General features: G+C 47.2%; 1 protein-coding gene across 1 annotated transcript in view; it reads left to right on the forward strand.

Annotated features, from left to right (window-relative positions):
• Positions 1-14,717, forward strand: part of PTPN23 (protein tyrosine phosphatase, non-receptor type 23) — a 44,984-nt gene that overhangs the window by 25,973 nt on the left and 4,294 nt on the right. The window contains exons 2-19 of the mRNA XM_027842148.1: positions 4,018-4,092; positions 6,263-6,390; positions 6,748-6,824; positions 7,223-7,272; positions 7,390-7,521; positions 8,250-8,330; positions 9,204-9,335; positions 9,468-9,515; positions 10,587-10,643; positions 10,905-10,963; positions 11,320-11,399; positions 12,072-12,186; positions 12,351-12,416; positions 12,883-13,028; positions 13,473-13,775; positions 13,870-14,024; positions 14,201-14,352; positions 14,521-14,700. Coding sequence (XP_027697949.1) covers positions 4,018-4,092; positions 6,263-6,390; positions 6,748-6,824; positions 7,223-7,272; positions 7,390-7,521; positions 8,250-8,330; positions 9,204-9,335; positions 9,468-9,515; positions 10,587-10,643; positions 10,905-10,963; positions 11,320-11,399; positions 12,072-12,186; positions 12,351-12,416; positions 12,883-13,028; positions 13,473-13,775; positions 13,870-14,024; positions 14,201-14,352; positions 14,521-14,700 — 2,036 coding nt within the window. The remainder of the gene's footprint in view (positions 1-4,017; positions 4,093-6,262; positions 6,391-6,747; positions 6,825-7,222; positions 7,273-7,389; positions 7,522-8,249; positions 8,331-9,203; positions 9,336-9,467; positions 9,516-10,586; positions 10,644-10,904; positions 10,964-11,319; positions 11,400-12,071; positions 12,187-12,350; positions 12,417-12,882; positions 13,029-13,472; positions 13,776-13,869; positions 14,025-14,200; positions 14,353-14,520; positions 14,701-14,717) is intronic.

The following is a 14,717-nucleotide window of genomic DNA, read 5'->3' on the forward strand; positions in this document are numbered from 1 at the left end:
TTGTCCAGCCAAATGTACCCTATGTGTCTGGGAGTTTATAGTGGGCAGGAAGATGATAGAGCAGAAGGAAAAGTCCAGTGCCTCCCACATCATACAGGAAAGGTTATAGTTGGTGACTCTTTGCTCCGTCAAATGGCATGAATGGATCTCTTCCTCTAGCAAACGGCTGGAGAAAGTGTAATAGGGGGTTGGACAGGAGCAGGGACTCAGGATTCCCTCCAGCAGTGTAGGGAATGGGACCTATGTTTTTTCTCCAGTCCTCAGTCTCCTTTTCTCAACCTCTTACAGTAGGCATCTTCCAAGCTTTTGCCCACAGATTTCTTATTTTCCCTTTAGCAATCTAATTCATTCCCACAACTTTAGTTTTGTGAAACTTTATGTGAATGGTTTCCAAATCATCTGACCTCTCTCCTAAGCTCCAGACTGGCCAGCTGGATAGTTTAATGTTCCACCAGTGCCACAAACCCAATATGTCCTAAACCAAGTTATCATCCCCACCCCCAAATCACCTCCTTTTACTTACTGTCACCTAATTACAGGTTCTTGAAACTGCAGTGTTATCTTTGACTCTTCCTCATTTGTCAAATCTGATTATTTGCCAATTTATTGCTACCACTAGGACTATTGCAACGGGCACCTGACTACTGGTCTTCCTGCTTTTAATCTTCCCCATCTCCACCCCCATCCATTCTTCATACTGCTGTCAAATGAACCTTTCTTATCCTCACATCTGATGATGTTGCTTCACAGTTCAGAATTCTTCCATAGTCCTCTCTCCTTTCTCCTACCAACTCACATGGCCTGTGGAAGCAACATAGTATATTGGAAAGAACTTTAAACATAAAAACCTAGGATCAAGATCTGGGCTCCAGTTCTGATCCTTATGTTTGTATGGCCATGAACAAGTCACTCTCAGGCTCAGTTTCCTTATAATGGGGATGTTGATACCTCGACTTCTGTGATAGGGTCAGTGTGAGTAATGCAGTATCTTTACTGTTCTACCTCCTGCTATTCCTCATTTCATCTAACCTTTCCAAAGTCCATTTTAGGTGCCTCCTCACATGTGAAGTCCTCTATGGCCCTTCACTCCACAGCCCAACTGAAAGTAATCTTTCTGCAAATTTCTCAGAGCATATCAGCACTTTAATTCAGCAAATATTTAACATATGTGTGTTAGACTGAGAGAAGGAACTTTAAAAAATTTTTTTTTTGCCCTTCTATGTATCCCCAGCACTTAGCACAAAGCCTGGCACATAGTAAGTAGGTGTTTAATAAATGTTTGTTGACTATGTGTGTATGTGTGTGTGTACTATAGATAATCAGAGGATAATCAGATAATCAGTGACTACATAAAAAGTGGATGCCATTAACTAATAAGGAAAAGGAGTAAATTTTTTGAGGAAAGTTGAGCTTGGTTTAAAACATACTGAGTTTGAGGTACTGAAAGGACAGTTCTGGTGGAGATACCCAGTAAGCTGATTGGAATCATCTTAATGTAATCATAAATGTTTGTTGAATAAATATCACTTTGTTTGGACCTCTCCTTTATGTAGGTATCACATTCTGTTTTGCATCATAATTATTTGTGTACATGTTTATTTCATCTATTAATATTAATATTCCCTGAGAGTAGGGACTATGCCATATATTTTTTAAGTTCATAGTGCTTTGCATCCATGCTAAAAGGTGGTTTAATTCAAGGCCTTCCACAATCTGGGACCAGTCTGTTTCCAGCCTTTTGGTGAGAACCTATGATTTAATTGATCTGGGGAACTCACTGAGAGGAAACTTCCTTTTTCAGTGTAGATCAGCAACTGTTCTATAACTTAGTCTTAGAGTTGCCTCAGCCACTAATAGGTGGTGACTTGACGTGGATTGCAGTCTTTGTGTGTTAGAGACAGGGCATGAACCCAGATATTCCTCACTCCAAGGCTGGTTCTCTGTCTGCTGTGCTGTACTGCTGTTCGAGCCTTGTCTCCTACTGTTTCTCATCAGATCTCTGTTTTCCATTCAGACTTGGCAGCTGGCCATCCCCCAGATATGTCCTGAGGTTTCCTGCCTCCATAGTTTTGTTCACATCAGCCTCTAACCTGTAATGCCCTCCCCGTCATTGCCTGTTGAAATTTTACTTATCTTCAAAACCCAGAAAGTTTCTCCTGATTCCTGTCTACCCCACTCTTTTCCTCTAGATGATGATGATGATGATGATGTGGTGATAACAGCTAGCATTTATATATCACTTACTATGTGCCAGGTACTGTGCTAAGTGCTTTACAAATATCTCATTTGATCCTCACAACAACCCTGGGAGGTAGGTATTAATATCCCTGTTTTACAGAAACTGAGGAAACTGAGACAGGCAGAAAGTGACTTGCCCAGGTTCAAATAGCTGGTTAGTATCTGAGGCTGGATTTGATCTCAGGCCTTCCTGACTCAGAGTCCAAAGTCACATGTTCCCTTGCCCTCATGGAGTTCATACTCCAGTGCACATATAGTACAGAAGTGGATAGGAGTAAATGCATAGGACAGGTGCAAAGTACTGTGCAAAATCCAAGGAAGAAAAAAGTTTGGAGGGCATTGGGGAAAGCTTCCTGGAGGAGTTTGCATTTGACCTGTCTCAAATGATGGGTGGGATTTTGCCTTTGAACATACAGAAATTTTCTTTAGTGTTCTACCTTTATTGTCTCCCATGTATATAACTGTCGTATTTGAAGAGAACGCTGGTATGGAGTTTGAGTTGTTTTTCTAGCTTTGTTTACACACACATCATCCCTATCATCAAATGGACCAAAGACCTGGGGAACCAGTCACATCCACTGTCCCCATAGTGGCCTGCTAGGGATCTCCTTCCCATCCCTCCTCCTGTCTTTTCTGCCCTTCTTTCCACCTCATCCCAACGATGGGCATCAGGAAAAGAGGCCAGCAACACCTGTTGCCACTGAGGGAAGTCTCAGACTTATCCCTTTCCCACCCAGTCCTTATTGCCCAAATGCAAGTTCCCATTCATCACAGGATACCCACTGTCAGCTGGATGCTGATCCCTAAATAGCTACCTTTGTTCAAGATATCTCAGAGCCCCACTCCACTCTGGTCCTTAAACCCACTCCCCAAGATCTTGTTGGCCTTGCCATGTGCCCTGATACTTTCTCTGCCTGAGGACTACCTGACTTTTCCATGTGCCATGAACTTCCTTTGTGTATTGACTCCCCCAAATAGAACGTGAGCTCCTCCAACAAGGATTTGATTCTTCATTTGTAGTCCTAGCACTTAGCACAGTGCTTGGCATATAGTAAATACTTCATAAATGTTTTTCCATTTCATTCTATTGGAACTTGACAAAAACTAATTGGCATATGTGGAGATTGAACTTCTGATCCTGGCTTCATTAGCACCTAATGATAGCCTTTTGAGCTCCGTGACTGTAGATATTACTGCATATAGCCCTCACATCTCAGGAAAATTTAGTTGATGCAATAGTATTTCCAGAGAGTCAGAGTAGTGTTGTCCTACCTTATCTTATTTTATTCTGGACACTAAAAGGATTGTTTTCCTTCTTGTTCACCTCATGGGTGTTCCTGCCCATTTCCAGGTTTTCTGAATTACCCTAGTACTTCTCTAATCTTAGACTAATCTTTTGAATTATCTGGGAATATGGAATTGTAGAATATCATGTGGAAACACAGGTTTGCTTGTTATATCAAAGCAGTGGGATGCAGACGTTTCCTGGTGTGGTTCAACTGTTTCTACATTTATATCCTTTTTTACTGTCACCTTGTTGAACAGGTAATGCTCTTCTCTACTCTTTCTTCAACGTACTGAGAGTATTTAAGATACAGTACTCTAGTAATGGAGAAAACAGTGCTTTTTTCCAGCTGCTCCAAAGGTCGAGAGGCTGAGGATAAAGTGAAACTGAACTCTCAAGCCAAATGCTGATGGTTATGGTAGGGGACTAGGCAGAGAGTGGGCAGTTAACAGGGGACCTAAGGGCTTCACTCACTCCCTGCCTTTCCTCTTTAGTTCGTCCTAAAGAATTATGGTGAGAACCCAGAGACCTACAACGAGGAGCTGAAGAAGCTGGAGCTGCTTAGACAGGTAGGGCATCAGCATCCCCAGAGGGTATATGTGGGTGACCAGTGTGCTAGTGAAGCAAGAGGCCAGAGAACAGGGATAGTCTCAAGCTGTGTTCTCTGGCTCAATGTAAGTTTTGGGGTACCCTTACTCATTGCCTGCCCTTAATGCAAGTTTGAATTTTCTGTGCTATGCTCTTTGGCAAATTTGGAGATTCTTGAGAGGAGGTGCGATAGTACACAGACTATGGCAGCTAAATGAATCCTCTGCCTGGGTGTTTATAACCGTCAAGGACACCTGTGTGAAGCCCTGGAGAAAAGGATTCTTGCTTTCGAGTCACTATCACAGGCCCTTTTTTGGGGTGAGAGTGGGATCTACGTGCACCTTCCACAGTTTTCTGAGAGGGGTCTGCCTCAGAATGAAGCCTTTGTGGAAACAGTGTGTCTGGCCTTGAATATTCTGGTGAAGAGGGCAGGTTACAGTTGAAAAGGCATTGGGAACTGCAAGTCAGAAGCCCAGAGGAAGAAGGAAGCAGGAGCGTTACTTTACCTTTCAGACTTGTCTGTTTCTCTTCTGTTTCTAAACAGTGATGAATGATTGCTGGTCATCCTTAGATGCCTTAGCAAGACAAGGGAGGGAAATTAATTGGAATTCTTGTTGAATTAATATCATAAATTGAACTATAGCATGAGTAAAGTGAGTGTAGTCAGCCCCCTCTGGGCTATGATTAAAAAAACAAAACTCTTGAACTTGATAGTTAAAGCACCTGCACATTCTAATTTTTTTTTCCCCCTAGGCAGTGGGGTGACATGACATGCCCAGGGTCACACAGCTAGTAAGTGTCAAGTGTCTGAGGCTGCATTTGAACTCAGGTCTTCCTGAATCCAGGGCTGGTGCTCTATCCACTTTGCCATCTATCTGCCCCTGGCACATTCTGATTTGATCGTTGTCACAAACCTATGAGGCAGGCAGACAGACTGCATTTTACTGATGAGGAAAATGAGGAATAAAGGGGAGAAATGACTCGCCCAAGCCTCACATGACAAATTAGTGACAGGGCTAGGATTCTAATCCAGATCTTTTTGATAATAGACCAGTACAGCTTCCATTAATTCCCAGACAGGTTGAGAACTCTTTCGTTTTCCGTATGCTATCTTTATGGAGTGTAAGCATTTCTTCAGTTGAAAGGCTGTACGCTGAGTTGTAGTGGTGTAGGGAAATTTGGGGGAAGACTGATGGTTTGAGGCCATGATGAATAGAATAATCTGAGGCTGGTAAGCCTTACCCATGTGCTGAGGCAAGATCCTACTACCTCAGTAGAATCTCAGGTTGTGAATTTTTTTAATTTAATTTTTTATTAACAAAATTCTACTTTCTTTTCTCAACTCTTTCTCCCATTTAAAAAAAAAATTAGAAGAAAACCTGTAACAAATATGCATAGTCAAGCACAACTGATTGCTGCATTGGCCATGTCAAAAAATATATATCTCTTGAATCTTTCATCAGATTGTAAATTCTGATTCTATTTCCACAAAGAGGGGTGCTCTGTAGCGGAGGCTTAGGTCAATTTTTAGCTATTGGAGAAGGCAGTGGGCAAGCAAGCTTGGTCCAGAGAAGCTGCCTCCAAAGACAAAGAGAGGTGGAGTCTTAAAGAAGATGGAACATCACCATGTCCTCAGACATCAGCATCCAAGAGAAATAAACTTCTGCTTCCATATCACTGTTTTGTTTTCTGTCTACCCGTAGAGCCTTGAGCTAGTTGCTTAACTGTTCTGGGTCTCAGCACCCTCTAATGTACAGTGGACTGCAGTGGAGTGGACCGGGTGGGAGACTGAAGGTTTTTGCCAGCTCCTGGTCTGTGGCTTGAGATCAAGGGGCCAGAGGTTTGGGGACAATCTGGTTGGAATTGAAAGAGCTCTGAAGGCAGAATCAGAAGAGACCAATCTGGCCTCAGTCCTTCTGAGCCACGGGACCGTGGACAAGCCGTTGCGACTGTGGACGTCCTCTGTACTGTTTCGCCCAGGGCTGTGGTGAAATGGACAGTTGAACTTTTGGAACATACATTCCTAAAGGCAGAGGACCATAGATTTAGAGCTGGCAGGGACCTCCATCCAGTCCAGCCCCTTCGTCGTGTGGAAGAGGGCTTGCTTAAGGTCATTGATCATTCCTCTCTCCCCTCCCCCTGCTTCCCCAGAATGCAATCAGGGTTCCTCGGGACTTTGAGGGCTGTAGCATCCTGCGGAAGTACCTGGGCCAGCTCCATTACCTGCAGAGCCGAATCCCTATGGGTTTGGAGAATGAGGCAGCTGTCCCCATCACATGGTAAGGACAACAGGATAAGGAGAATAGGTGTGGTGGTGCTGGGAATTGATGGGACAGTGTGCTGTCATCTCTTCCTGTCCAAGTCCAGGTCAACATTCTTACCTTTCTGGTAGGCCAGCTGAAAGTAAGGACCCTTTGGATAAAAGGGAGTATTGCCTCAGGCATTAGGACATCTACGTTTGATGTGAACGCAATAAGCCCCTCCCTGCCCTGTTCCTTTTTCTGTAAAATGGGAGTACCTTCTGTTCCACTCTACCCTGGGTATTTCTTTTACCCACCGTCCAAGAGATTAGAGGGTCCTGGCTTTATAGCCTAGAGGTTTCCTTCCCTAATACCATGGGGCTGGTGTATTTGTAGGACAGAGATCTTTTCTGGGAAATCGGTGACCCATGAGGACATCAAGTATGAGCAGGCCTGCATCCTCTACAACCTAGGTGAGCTTCCTTCTCTCCACCCCGTACCTGGGCAGGGAAAGACATTCTGAGCTCTGGAGAGCCTTCGGGTTATCTTGGGAACGTGGGTTGTTCCTTTCCCTTTTGAAGCCCCTTCTCTCCTTGCCTTCCTGTCATGTGACCCCTGCTCAGGGGAGGAGATGTTAATTACTGAGGAAAAACACTCTCTTTTCAGGATTCCCAAAGTGTTACATACCCCAGCTTAGGTCTAGCCCATATCTTCTTGCCAGGCCTCAGTTTTCCTTTGAGTGTAACTGGAACAACACTAACCCCAGTTCCCTGAAAAGTAAAGTTCTATGGCTTTGGTGATTTGAGCCAGGAAATCCCTTCCACAGGTATCCTGAAAGGAGGCTGATGTCTTTTTTCTCTGTTTTCTAAAGGGGCTCTTCACTCCATGTTGGGTGCCATGGACAAGAGGGTGTCTGAGGAGGTGAGAAGCAGGGCCTGCCAGGCTTTGGGGCCCAGACGGCAGGGGAGGGGCAGCCAGGGACCAGGGGCGTTGGCTTCCCCTGCCTTGAACCAGCTCTTCACTGATTCTGTCCCTCAGGGCATGAAGGTTTCTTGCACCCATTTCCAGTGTGCAGCAGGTGCTTTCACCTACCTGCAGGAGCACTTCCCTCACTCGTTCAGTGTGGACATGAGCCACCAGATCCTGAACCTCAACATCAACCTCATGCTGGTAGGCCCTGTGGCATCCGAGAGAGCTCAGTGAGCAGGCCTCTGGCCTAATCTGCCCTGAGGAGCTTGCTCATAGGCAGAAAACTGAAGCAGCCATAGCACACAAATGTTAAGAGTTCAGAGGGAAGGTCAGGTCACAGGTCACTGGCTGAGGTGGGGACTTTGAGGAATCTTGAAAGGCAGTGGGGAGGGCTTTCCAGATGTAAAGGAGCATGATTAAATGCATGGAAACACGACGTGGGTGGTGTTTTTGGGAGGACAGCAAAGCGGCCAGTCTGGCTGGCTGGAACAGAGCATTTCTTTAGAGGGAATAGTGGGAAGTTAGATGGAAAGGTAGTGTGTGACCAAATAGGGCAGGGCCTAGAATGCCAGGCTAGGTTTGGATTGCAGTGGGGAGCCACTAAAGGTTTAGGGGAAGACCTAAAAGCAGTGGTTTAGGAGGCACGAGTTGGCATGGTGTGCAGGGTGGGTTGGAGACCAGAGACAAGGAGGTCAGATAGGAAGACTTGCAGTAATCCAGGGGATAATAAAGTTTTGAGACTGGAGAAAATCTGGCCATTTTTCTAGCAGACCCTTATATCAAGTAAGAGAAAGAGTTAGTCTTTTGGTGAACTCAGGTAACCAGCTATGTGATGAGATCTTTTGGTGTTTGTGGACTGGAACAGAGCAGAAGTGGTAGGATGTACCTGAGGGCCTGCTCACAAGGTGTGTTTGTACTCCCACCCCAAGGGCCAGGCTCAGGAATGCCTCCTGGAGAAGTCAATGCTGGACAATCGAAAGAGCTTCCTGGTGGCTCGAATCAGTGCACAGGCAAGTAGCTAATGACATCCATAGTGAAGCGCAGAGCATCTTGTACAGTTTCAGGCCGTCCCTTTTTGGGAAGGGACAGAAGGGAGAGGAACAGAGGGAAAGCTCTTCATTATTATGCCAAATCTAGCCTCTACTGAAATGTCCACAACCCCAGCCCTCCCTTCTACTTTCCCTTCTCCCCTCCCCCCAAAGCTCTATGTACAATGGCATTCAATCAAGGCTATTTGAAATTAGCAAAAGATCAAAAGTTCTAATGAGACCAGGAAGTAGGTCTTGTCATGGAAGGGAAAAACAGAAGAGTAGGACCTCAAGCCTATATTACCTTTGCCAATTTAATGGCTTCATTAAGCTTGTCCAGGGCACTCTGGAAGTAGACCACCTGTAAGGAAAGAGACAGTCGGCCTCCTAGTAGCACAGCTACTAGGAGGCCGCTGCTCTAATGCTGTTCTGCACGCTGCTCTAATGCTGTTCTGACCCAATGCTCAGTTCCTCTAGTCTGGGATTTTCCGCCAGATAGTGAGGTCCTGCCCCAGCTCTGGTGTAGTAGGAAGAGCGCTGCTTTTGGGGTCAGTCCGGGAAGGCTCAGATTAACATCCCTGCTCTACCACTTAGCAGCCATGGGACCTCAGGATTACTGAGACTCAGTTTCCTTCTCCATGAAACAAGGTTGATACTTACATTCCCTATGTCTCCTAGGGGCATTAGGAGAAAAGTCCTCCACAACCTTGATTGATAAGTGGGAGCTGCTGGTTGTCGAGTGTCAGCTGTCATGAGCCAGGAGGGTTGTCACTTGGAGGGCTGGTGGGATTGATTGAGGCTTTCCTGGAGGCCTCTACCTTTGTCTCCCTGATCAAGCTTTCTTTCCCCTCCCAGGTGGTTGTTTACTACAAGGAGGCCTGTCGGGCCCTGGAAAACCCCGAGACCGCCTCACTGCTGGGCAAGGTCCAGAAAGACTGGAAGAAACTGGTACAGATGAAGACCTGCTATTTTGCTGCAGTGGCTCATGTAAGGAGCCTTGCCAGCCGCTCTTCCCTTCCCTTCTTTCACCTTGGGTGGGGAGGTTGCAGGGGTGGGAAAGACGAGGCCAGCCCTCCCAGGCAAGATGTCTCCACTGACCTCACACACTTCCTCTTTCAGCTGCACATGGGGAAGCAAGCTGAGGAACAGCAGAAATTTGGAGAGAGGGTAAGTGGTTGGCACTGCGGAGGTCATGGGCTCTGGCTCAAAAGCACCCCAGGGTGAGGGATTCAACAACTTACTTCCCAAGGTGGGGGAAACATGCACCAGGAACCTGTCCCAAGCCTTCTTTCTTCGTTCTTCCCTATTCCCTAGTTTCCCTTCATTATTATATCCCCATTTATCCCCACCTCCAATTTTCTCCCTTATTTGTGAAAAGGGTGCTTTAACATCCTTTTTTTTTCTCCTGAATAGACAAGAGTATAGGACTAGGAGCTAAGAAACCTGAGTTCTAGGATTGGCTCTACCATTAATTTGCTATGTGATCTTGGCCTTGGTTTCTTCATCTGTAAAATGCTATATTGTAAAGTGCTATATTGCTCTCTGCCCTGTCTGCCTCATAGGGTTGCTGAGCAGCTCAGATAAGATCATGTGTTTTTGGGTAGTTCTTGGGAAAGCATTCGGTACTATGCAGGTGCAAAAGGCTTTTTTCCGTCTGGTACTAACTATAGTGCTTAGGGATTCCTGGGGTGGTTAACAGAAGCACCAGTTTGTGGACCTCGTGTTTGGGGCCCTCCACATTCCCACCTTAATCACCTTATACCTCTTAACATATTTTCTCTGCCATAGCCAGACTGGACTCCCTACCACCTGCTAAGCCTACCTCTGGACCTGCCCTCTCTCATACCTTCCAGTATCCCAGCTAAGAGTACTTGTTTGGGGCTTTGAATTCTTTGCCCATGTCAGACTAGCTTGCCTGCCTTCCTGCCTAGCTAAACAGTTTCTCTACCACCCTGTGGGGAATGATTTGGGCCCAGTTTATCCTGTGGTCATTAGATGGGGATGGGTCTCAGCCTGGGAAAAGTGTATGTATCCTGGGTCTGGGCTTAATACTCAGGCCTGGAGATAAAGGGAGGCTTTGGGCTCCCTATGGTTAATTTTGAGATGCTGTCTGTTAGAAAGAGGTGATGAGGACTTAATAGGGGATGGAGTAGGAGGAAGGGAATCCTTCCTCTTTGCCTTTCCTTCCTTCTCTCCCCAGCTGTGCTACTAGGAGGCCGACTGTCTCTTTCCTTACAGGTGGTCTACTTCCAGAGTGCCCTGGACAAGCTTAATGAAGCCATTAAATTGGCAAAGGTAATATAGGCTTGAGGTCCTACTCTTCTGTTTTTCCCTTCCATGACAAGACCTACTTCCTGGTCTCATTAGAACTTTTGATCTTTTGCTAATTTCAAATAGCCTTGATTGAATGCCATTGTACATAGAGCTTTGGGGGGAGGGGAGAAGGGAAAGTAGAAGGGAGGGCTGGGGTTGTGGACATCTCAGTAGAGGCTAGATTTGGCATAATAATGAAGAGCTTTCCCTCTGTTCCTCTCCCTTCTGTCCCTTCCCAAAAAGGGACAGCCTGAAACTGTACAGGATGCTCTGCGCTTCACTATGGATGTCATTGGTGGAAAGTAAGTCAGGGTTGAACCAGGATGAGAGCCACTGTCACATGTGAGAGTGAAAGATTAGGGCAGAGGAAGGATCGTATGGAATTATGGAGCTGGCTTCAAGGAAGCTTGAAATGATCCATGTTTCCCTTCCCAAGATATAACGGAGAGGAAAGTGGCAGTTGAGCCAGACCTAGAATTATGGGTCCCCAGGTGGTTGTAGTGGTAGGGGTGGAATCAGGGACCAAACTCAGTGGTGACAGGAGGGAGTGAAAAGGAGATGGTAGCCAGTCCTTAGACATATACATGTCAAAGGGATATGCTGCCTCTGAGGCAGGACATGAACACATTCCTTACCTCCTGTTCTTCTCTGTTCACAGATTCAATTCAGCCAAGAAGGACAACGACTTCATATACCATGAGGCTATCCCTGCACTGGATACCCTACAGCCTGTAAAAGGTGTGGAATGCAGATGGTGGAGGAGAGAAGACCCAGTGACACCATTTTGGGGAATGAAATTGGGTGCCTAGTGTCAGCTTCATACAGCAAAGGAGTAAAGAGCTCCGTGCTTAGAGTTACATTAACAAAAACATTGCATAACAAGGGGAGTGACTGTCCAGTGTCCTCCAGTCTCTTCGTACCGTATTGAGTTCTGGGAGCCAAGTTTTGAGAAGAGCCTTGGTGAACTGTGGTACATGATGAGGACGGTGAGGGGAGGAAGGGGTTGTGGGAGCTGGAGGTGTTGCGAATGAACAGAGACTGGGGATCCTCTCCAAGTATTTGAAAGACTGTCGTTAGATTTGTTTGGCTTCTGGACCTGAAAAGTGGGAGAAGTTGCAGAGGGATATTTAGGCTCTACATAAGGAAACATTCCTTACAAAGTTTGAATTGTACAAAAGTGGAATGAGGAATGATTTCTCAGCATGGAGAAACTGGAGAACTGCTTGTTGGGAACTTGTACAGGGCATTCCTACTTAGGCAGGATCCTTCCAAGATAACCTTTCAAGATCCTTTCCCCTCTGAGAGTTTATTATTTTATGATCTCTTTAGTTAAGCAGTTGAATTGTTCTTTGCCTCAGTTTCTGGCCCAGGGCTTCTTGGCTTTCCAACTATTTTCCTTCCTTCTCCCAGGAGCCCCCTTGGTGAAGCCCCTTCCTGTGAATCCTACTGATCCAGCTGTCACTGGCCCTGACATTTTTGCCAAGTTGGTGCCTATGGCTGCCCATGAGGCCTCCTCACTGTACAGGTAAGCAGAATGGGGAGAGGCTTGGCTTGAGGAGGTCTGGGGAATGAGCATCTCCTACCAAAGGGTGGGGTCACCTCCAGAGTTAAGCCCCAGTGGATTTGCATTGGGAGGCTGATGATGGTGCAGACTGTCTCCGTTGACTCTTTTACCCTCCCACCCTCCAGTGAAGAGAAGGCCAAGCTGCTTCGTGAGATGATGGCTAAGATCGATGCCAAGAACGAGGTCCTAGAGTAAGTAATGGAGACCCAAACCTTCTTCCTGCTTCCACCAAGTCTTCCAGAATATTAGGGAGACTATATGTCGTCATGTATCTTGCTTTCCATTCATGCATGATCTAGCCCTAGACATGTCTCTGTTGTGGGGAAAGTCAAGAGTTCAGTCTGTCTGGGGAGCTGGGACTCCAACACAGTGAACAAGCTGGAGATCAGTGCGGAAGTTCCAGTAGGGCAGAGATCCTGGCCTTCTCTTAGGGCCTTGGACTCTAGCTCTGATCTGAGGAACCTCAGCTCTTGGCCACCGGCCCCTTGAAAGCTACTATTTTTCCCTGTAAAACCCTTGGGTCAGGGATGGTCTCTTGTCTGTGCCTAGTTGCGCTTACCTCCTTGAGTCCTTGCCACGTGAGGGTTAAGGACAGATGTGCATCATAGACTGAGACAACTCACAACAGTGACTTTTCCCCATCATCCCTTGACACAGCCAGTTCATGGACTCCCTGCAGCTAGACCCAGAGACAGTAGATAATCTGGACGCGTATAACCACATCCCGCCCGTTCTCATGGAGAAGTGTGCGGCCCTCAGTGTTCGGCCCGACACGGTGAAGAATCTTGTTCAGTCCATGCAAGGTGAGCATGTATGGAGAAATGGTATTTGGGGGGTGGCTTATGGTGGAGCCTTCCTCGCTAGGGGAGAGCAGCTGTGGTCTGGAGTTGTGTTTCTGACATGGTCTAGAGAGTAACAAAGGGCAGCCATTACTTGGGCAAAAGTGAAATATGTGAGGCATTTTCATAGGTGTTGGCACCAGAGGCAACCCTAGAGATCATTTAGCTCATCCCTCCCTTTCTCTCATTTTACATAGGAGAAAATTGAGGTTTCCTTTCTAGTTAAGTCATTTATCCAAATTATCCAGCTAGGTAGTGTTAGAGCTGAAATTTGAAGTCTTGTCATTCCAAATCTAGTGCTCTTTCTCTTTGACTAAAAAGGCCAGAGCAAGGCTAAACCCAAGATTTTGGACTGTGGAGGGTCTGTGGCCCCCAGGTCAATAGGCCTGGCGTCTCTCCCCTTTGCAGTGTTGTCAGGAGTCTATACAGATGTAGAAGCTTCCCTGAAGGAGATCAAGGGCCTGTTAGAGGAGGATGAGCTCCTGGAGCAGAAGGTCCAGGAAGCATCTGGGCAGCCAGGAGCAGTTCCAGCTGGGGGGCTGGCCGAGGTAAGCCGAGAGTGGGCCAAATACATGGAAGTGCACGAGAAGGCCTCCTTCACCAACAGTGAGCTGCATCGGGCCATGAACCTGCACATTAGCAACTTACGTCTGCTGAGCGGGCCACTGGACCAAGTGCGTGCTGCCCTGCCCTCTCCAGCCCTCACCCCTGGTAAGCAGAAAGGTCGGCATCGCCCGTGGGGCCGAGGAGAGGAGGGGACTTCTTTGGGTTCTTTTGTCGATGAAGGAACTTTGCCTCTTCCCAGATGACAAGGCTGTGCTACAGAACCTCAAGCGTATCCTGGCCAAGGTGCAGGAAATGAGGGACCAGCGCCTGTCCTTGGAGCAGCAGCTCCGAGAGTTGATCCAGAAGGATGACATCACCACTTCCCTCGTCACCACAGACCGTTCAGAGATGAAGGTGGCATCTTGAGGGTCCCCCAGGGAGAGGTTCTGCTTAGGGGGCTTCTCACTCCCTAGAGTGAGAACGTGGGAAAAGCTGTGTACAGGGACTGAGGATTGGGATGGAGGAGGCCCAATGGGTCCTGCTTGGAGGGCTCTCTCCTGGGTCTCACTCCTCCTCTTCTTGCCCCTCAGAAGCTCTTTGAAGAACAGCTCAAGAAGTATGACCAGCTCCGTGTGTACCTGGACCAAAACCTGGCTGCCCAGGAGAACGTCCTCAAGGCGCTGACAGAGGCCAACGTGCAGTATGCAGCTGTTCGTCGAGTGCTTACGGAGTTGGAGCACAAGTCAGTGCCCTGGACTGCTGCCCTCCTCTCTTCCCTTGTCCCTCTCCTCCAGCCCCAGGGCTTCATTCTTAGCCCATGAGGACCCCTCACATTTCTCCAGCCCATGTGTTCAGTAATTACACAGGGGTGATGTGCAAGATGCTGGGCTCACCTTTGTCTCTGCCCCAGGTGGAACTCCACGCTGCAGACCTTGGTGGCCTCATATGAGGCCTATGAGGATTTAATGAAGAAGTCCCAGGAGGGAAAGGATTTCTATGCTGATCTGGAGAGCAAGGTGGCCACTCTGCTGGAACGGGCCAAGGCTGCATGCCAAGCCCGAGAAACTGCGTTCCAACAGCTCCTCAGCAGGTAAAGCTGGGCCCGAG

Source organism: Vombatus ursinus, unplaced genomic scaffold (genome assembly GCF_900497805.2).
Source record: "Vombatus ursinus unplaced genomic scaffold, bare-nosed wombat genome assembly UNPS02014867.1, whole genome shotgun sequence".
NCBI lineage: Eukaryota > Metazoa > Chordata > Mammalia > Diprotodontia > Vombatidae > Vombatus > Vombatus ursinus.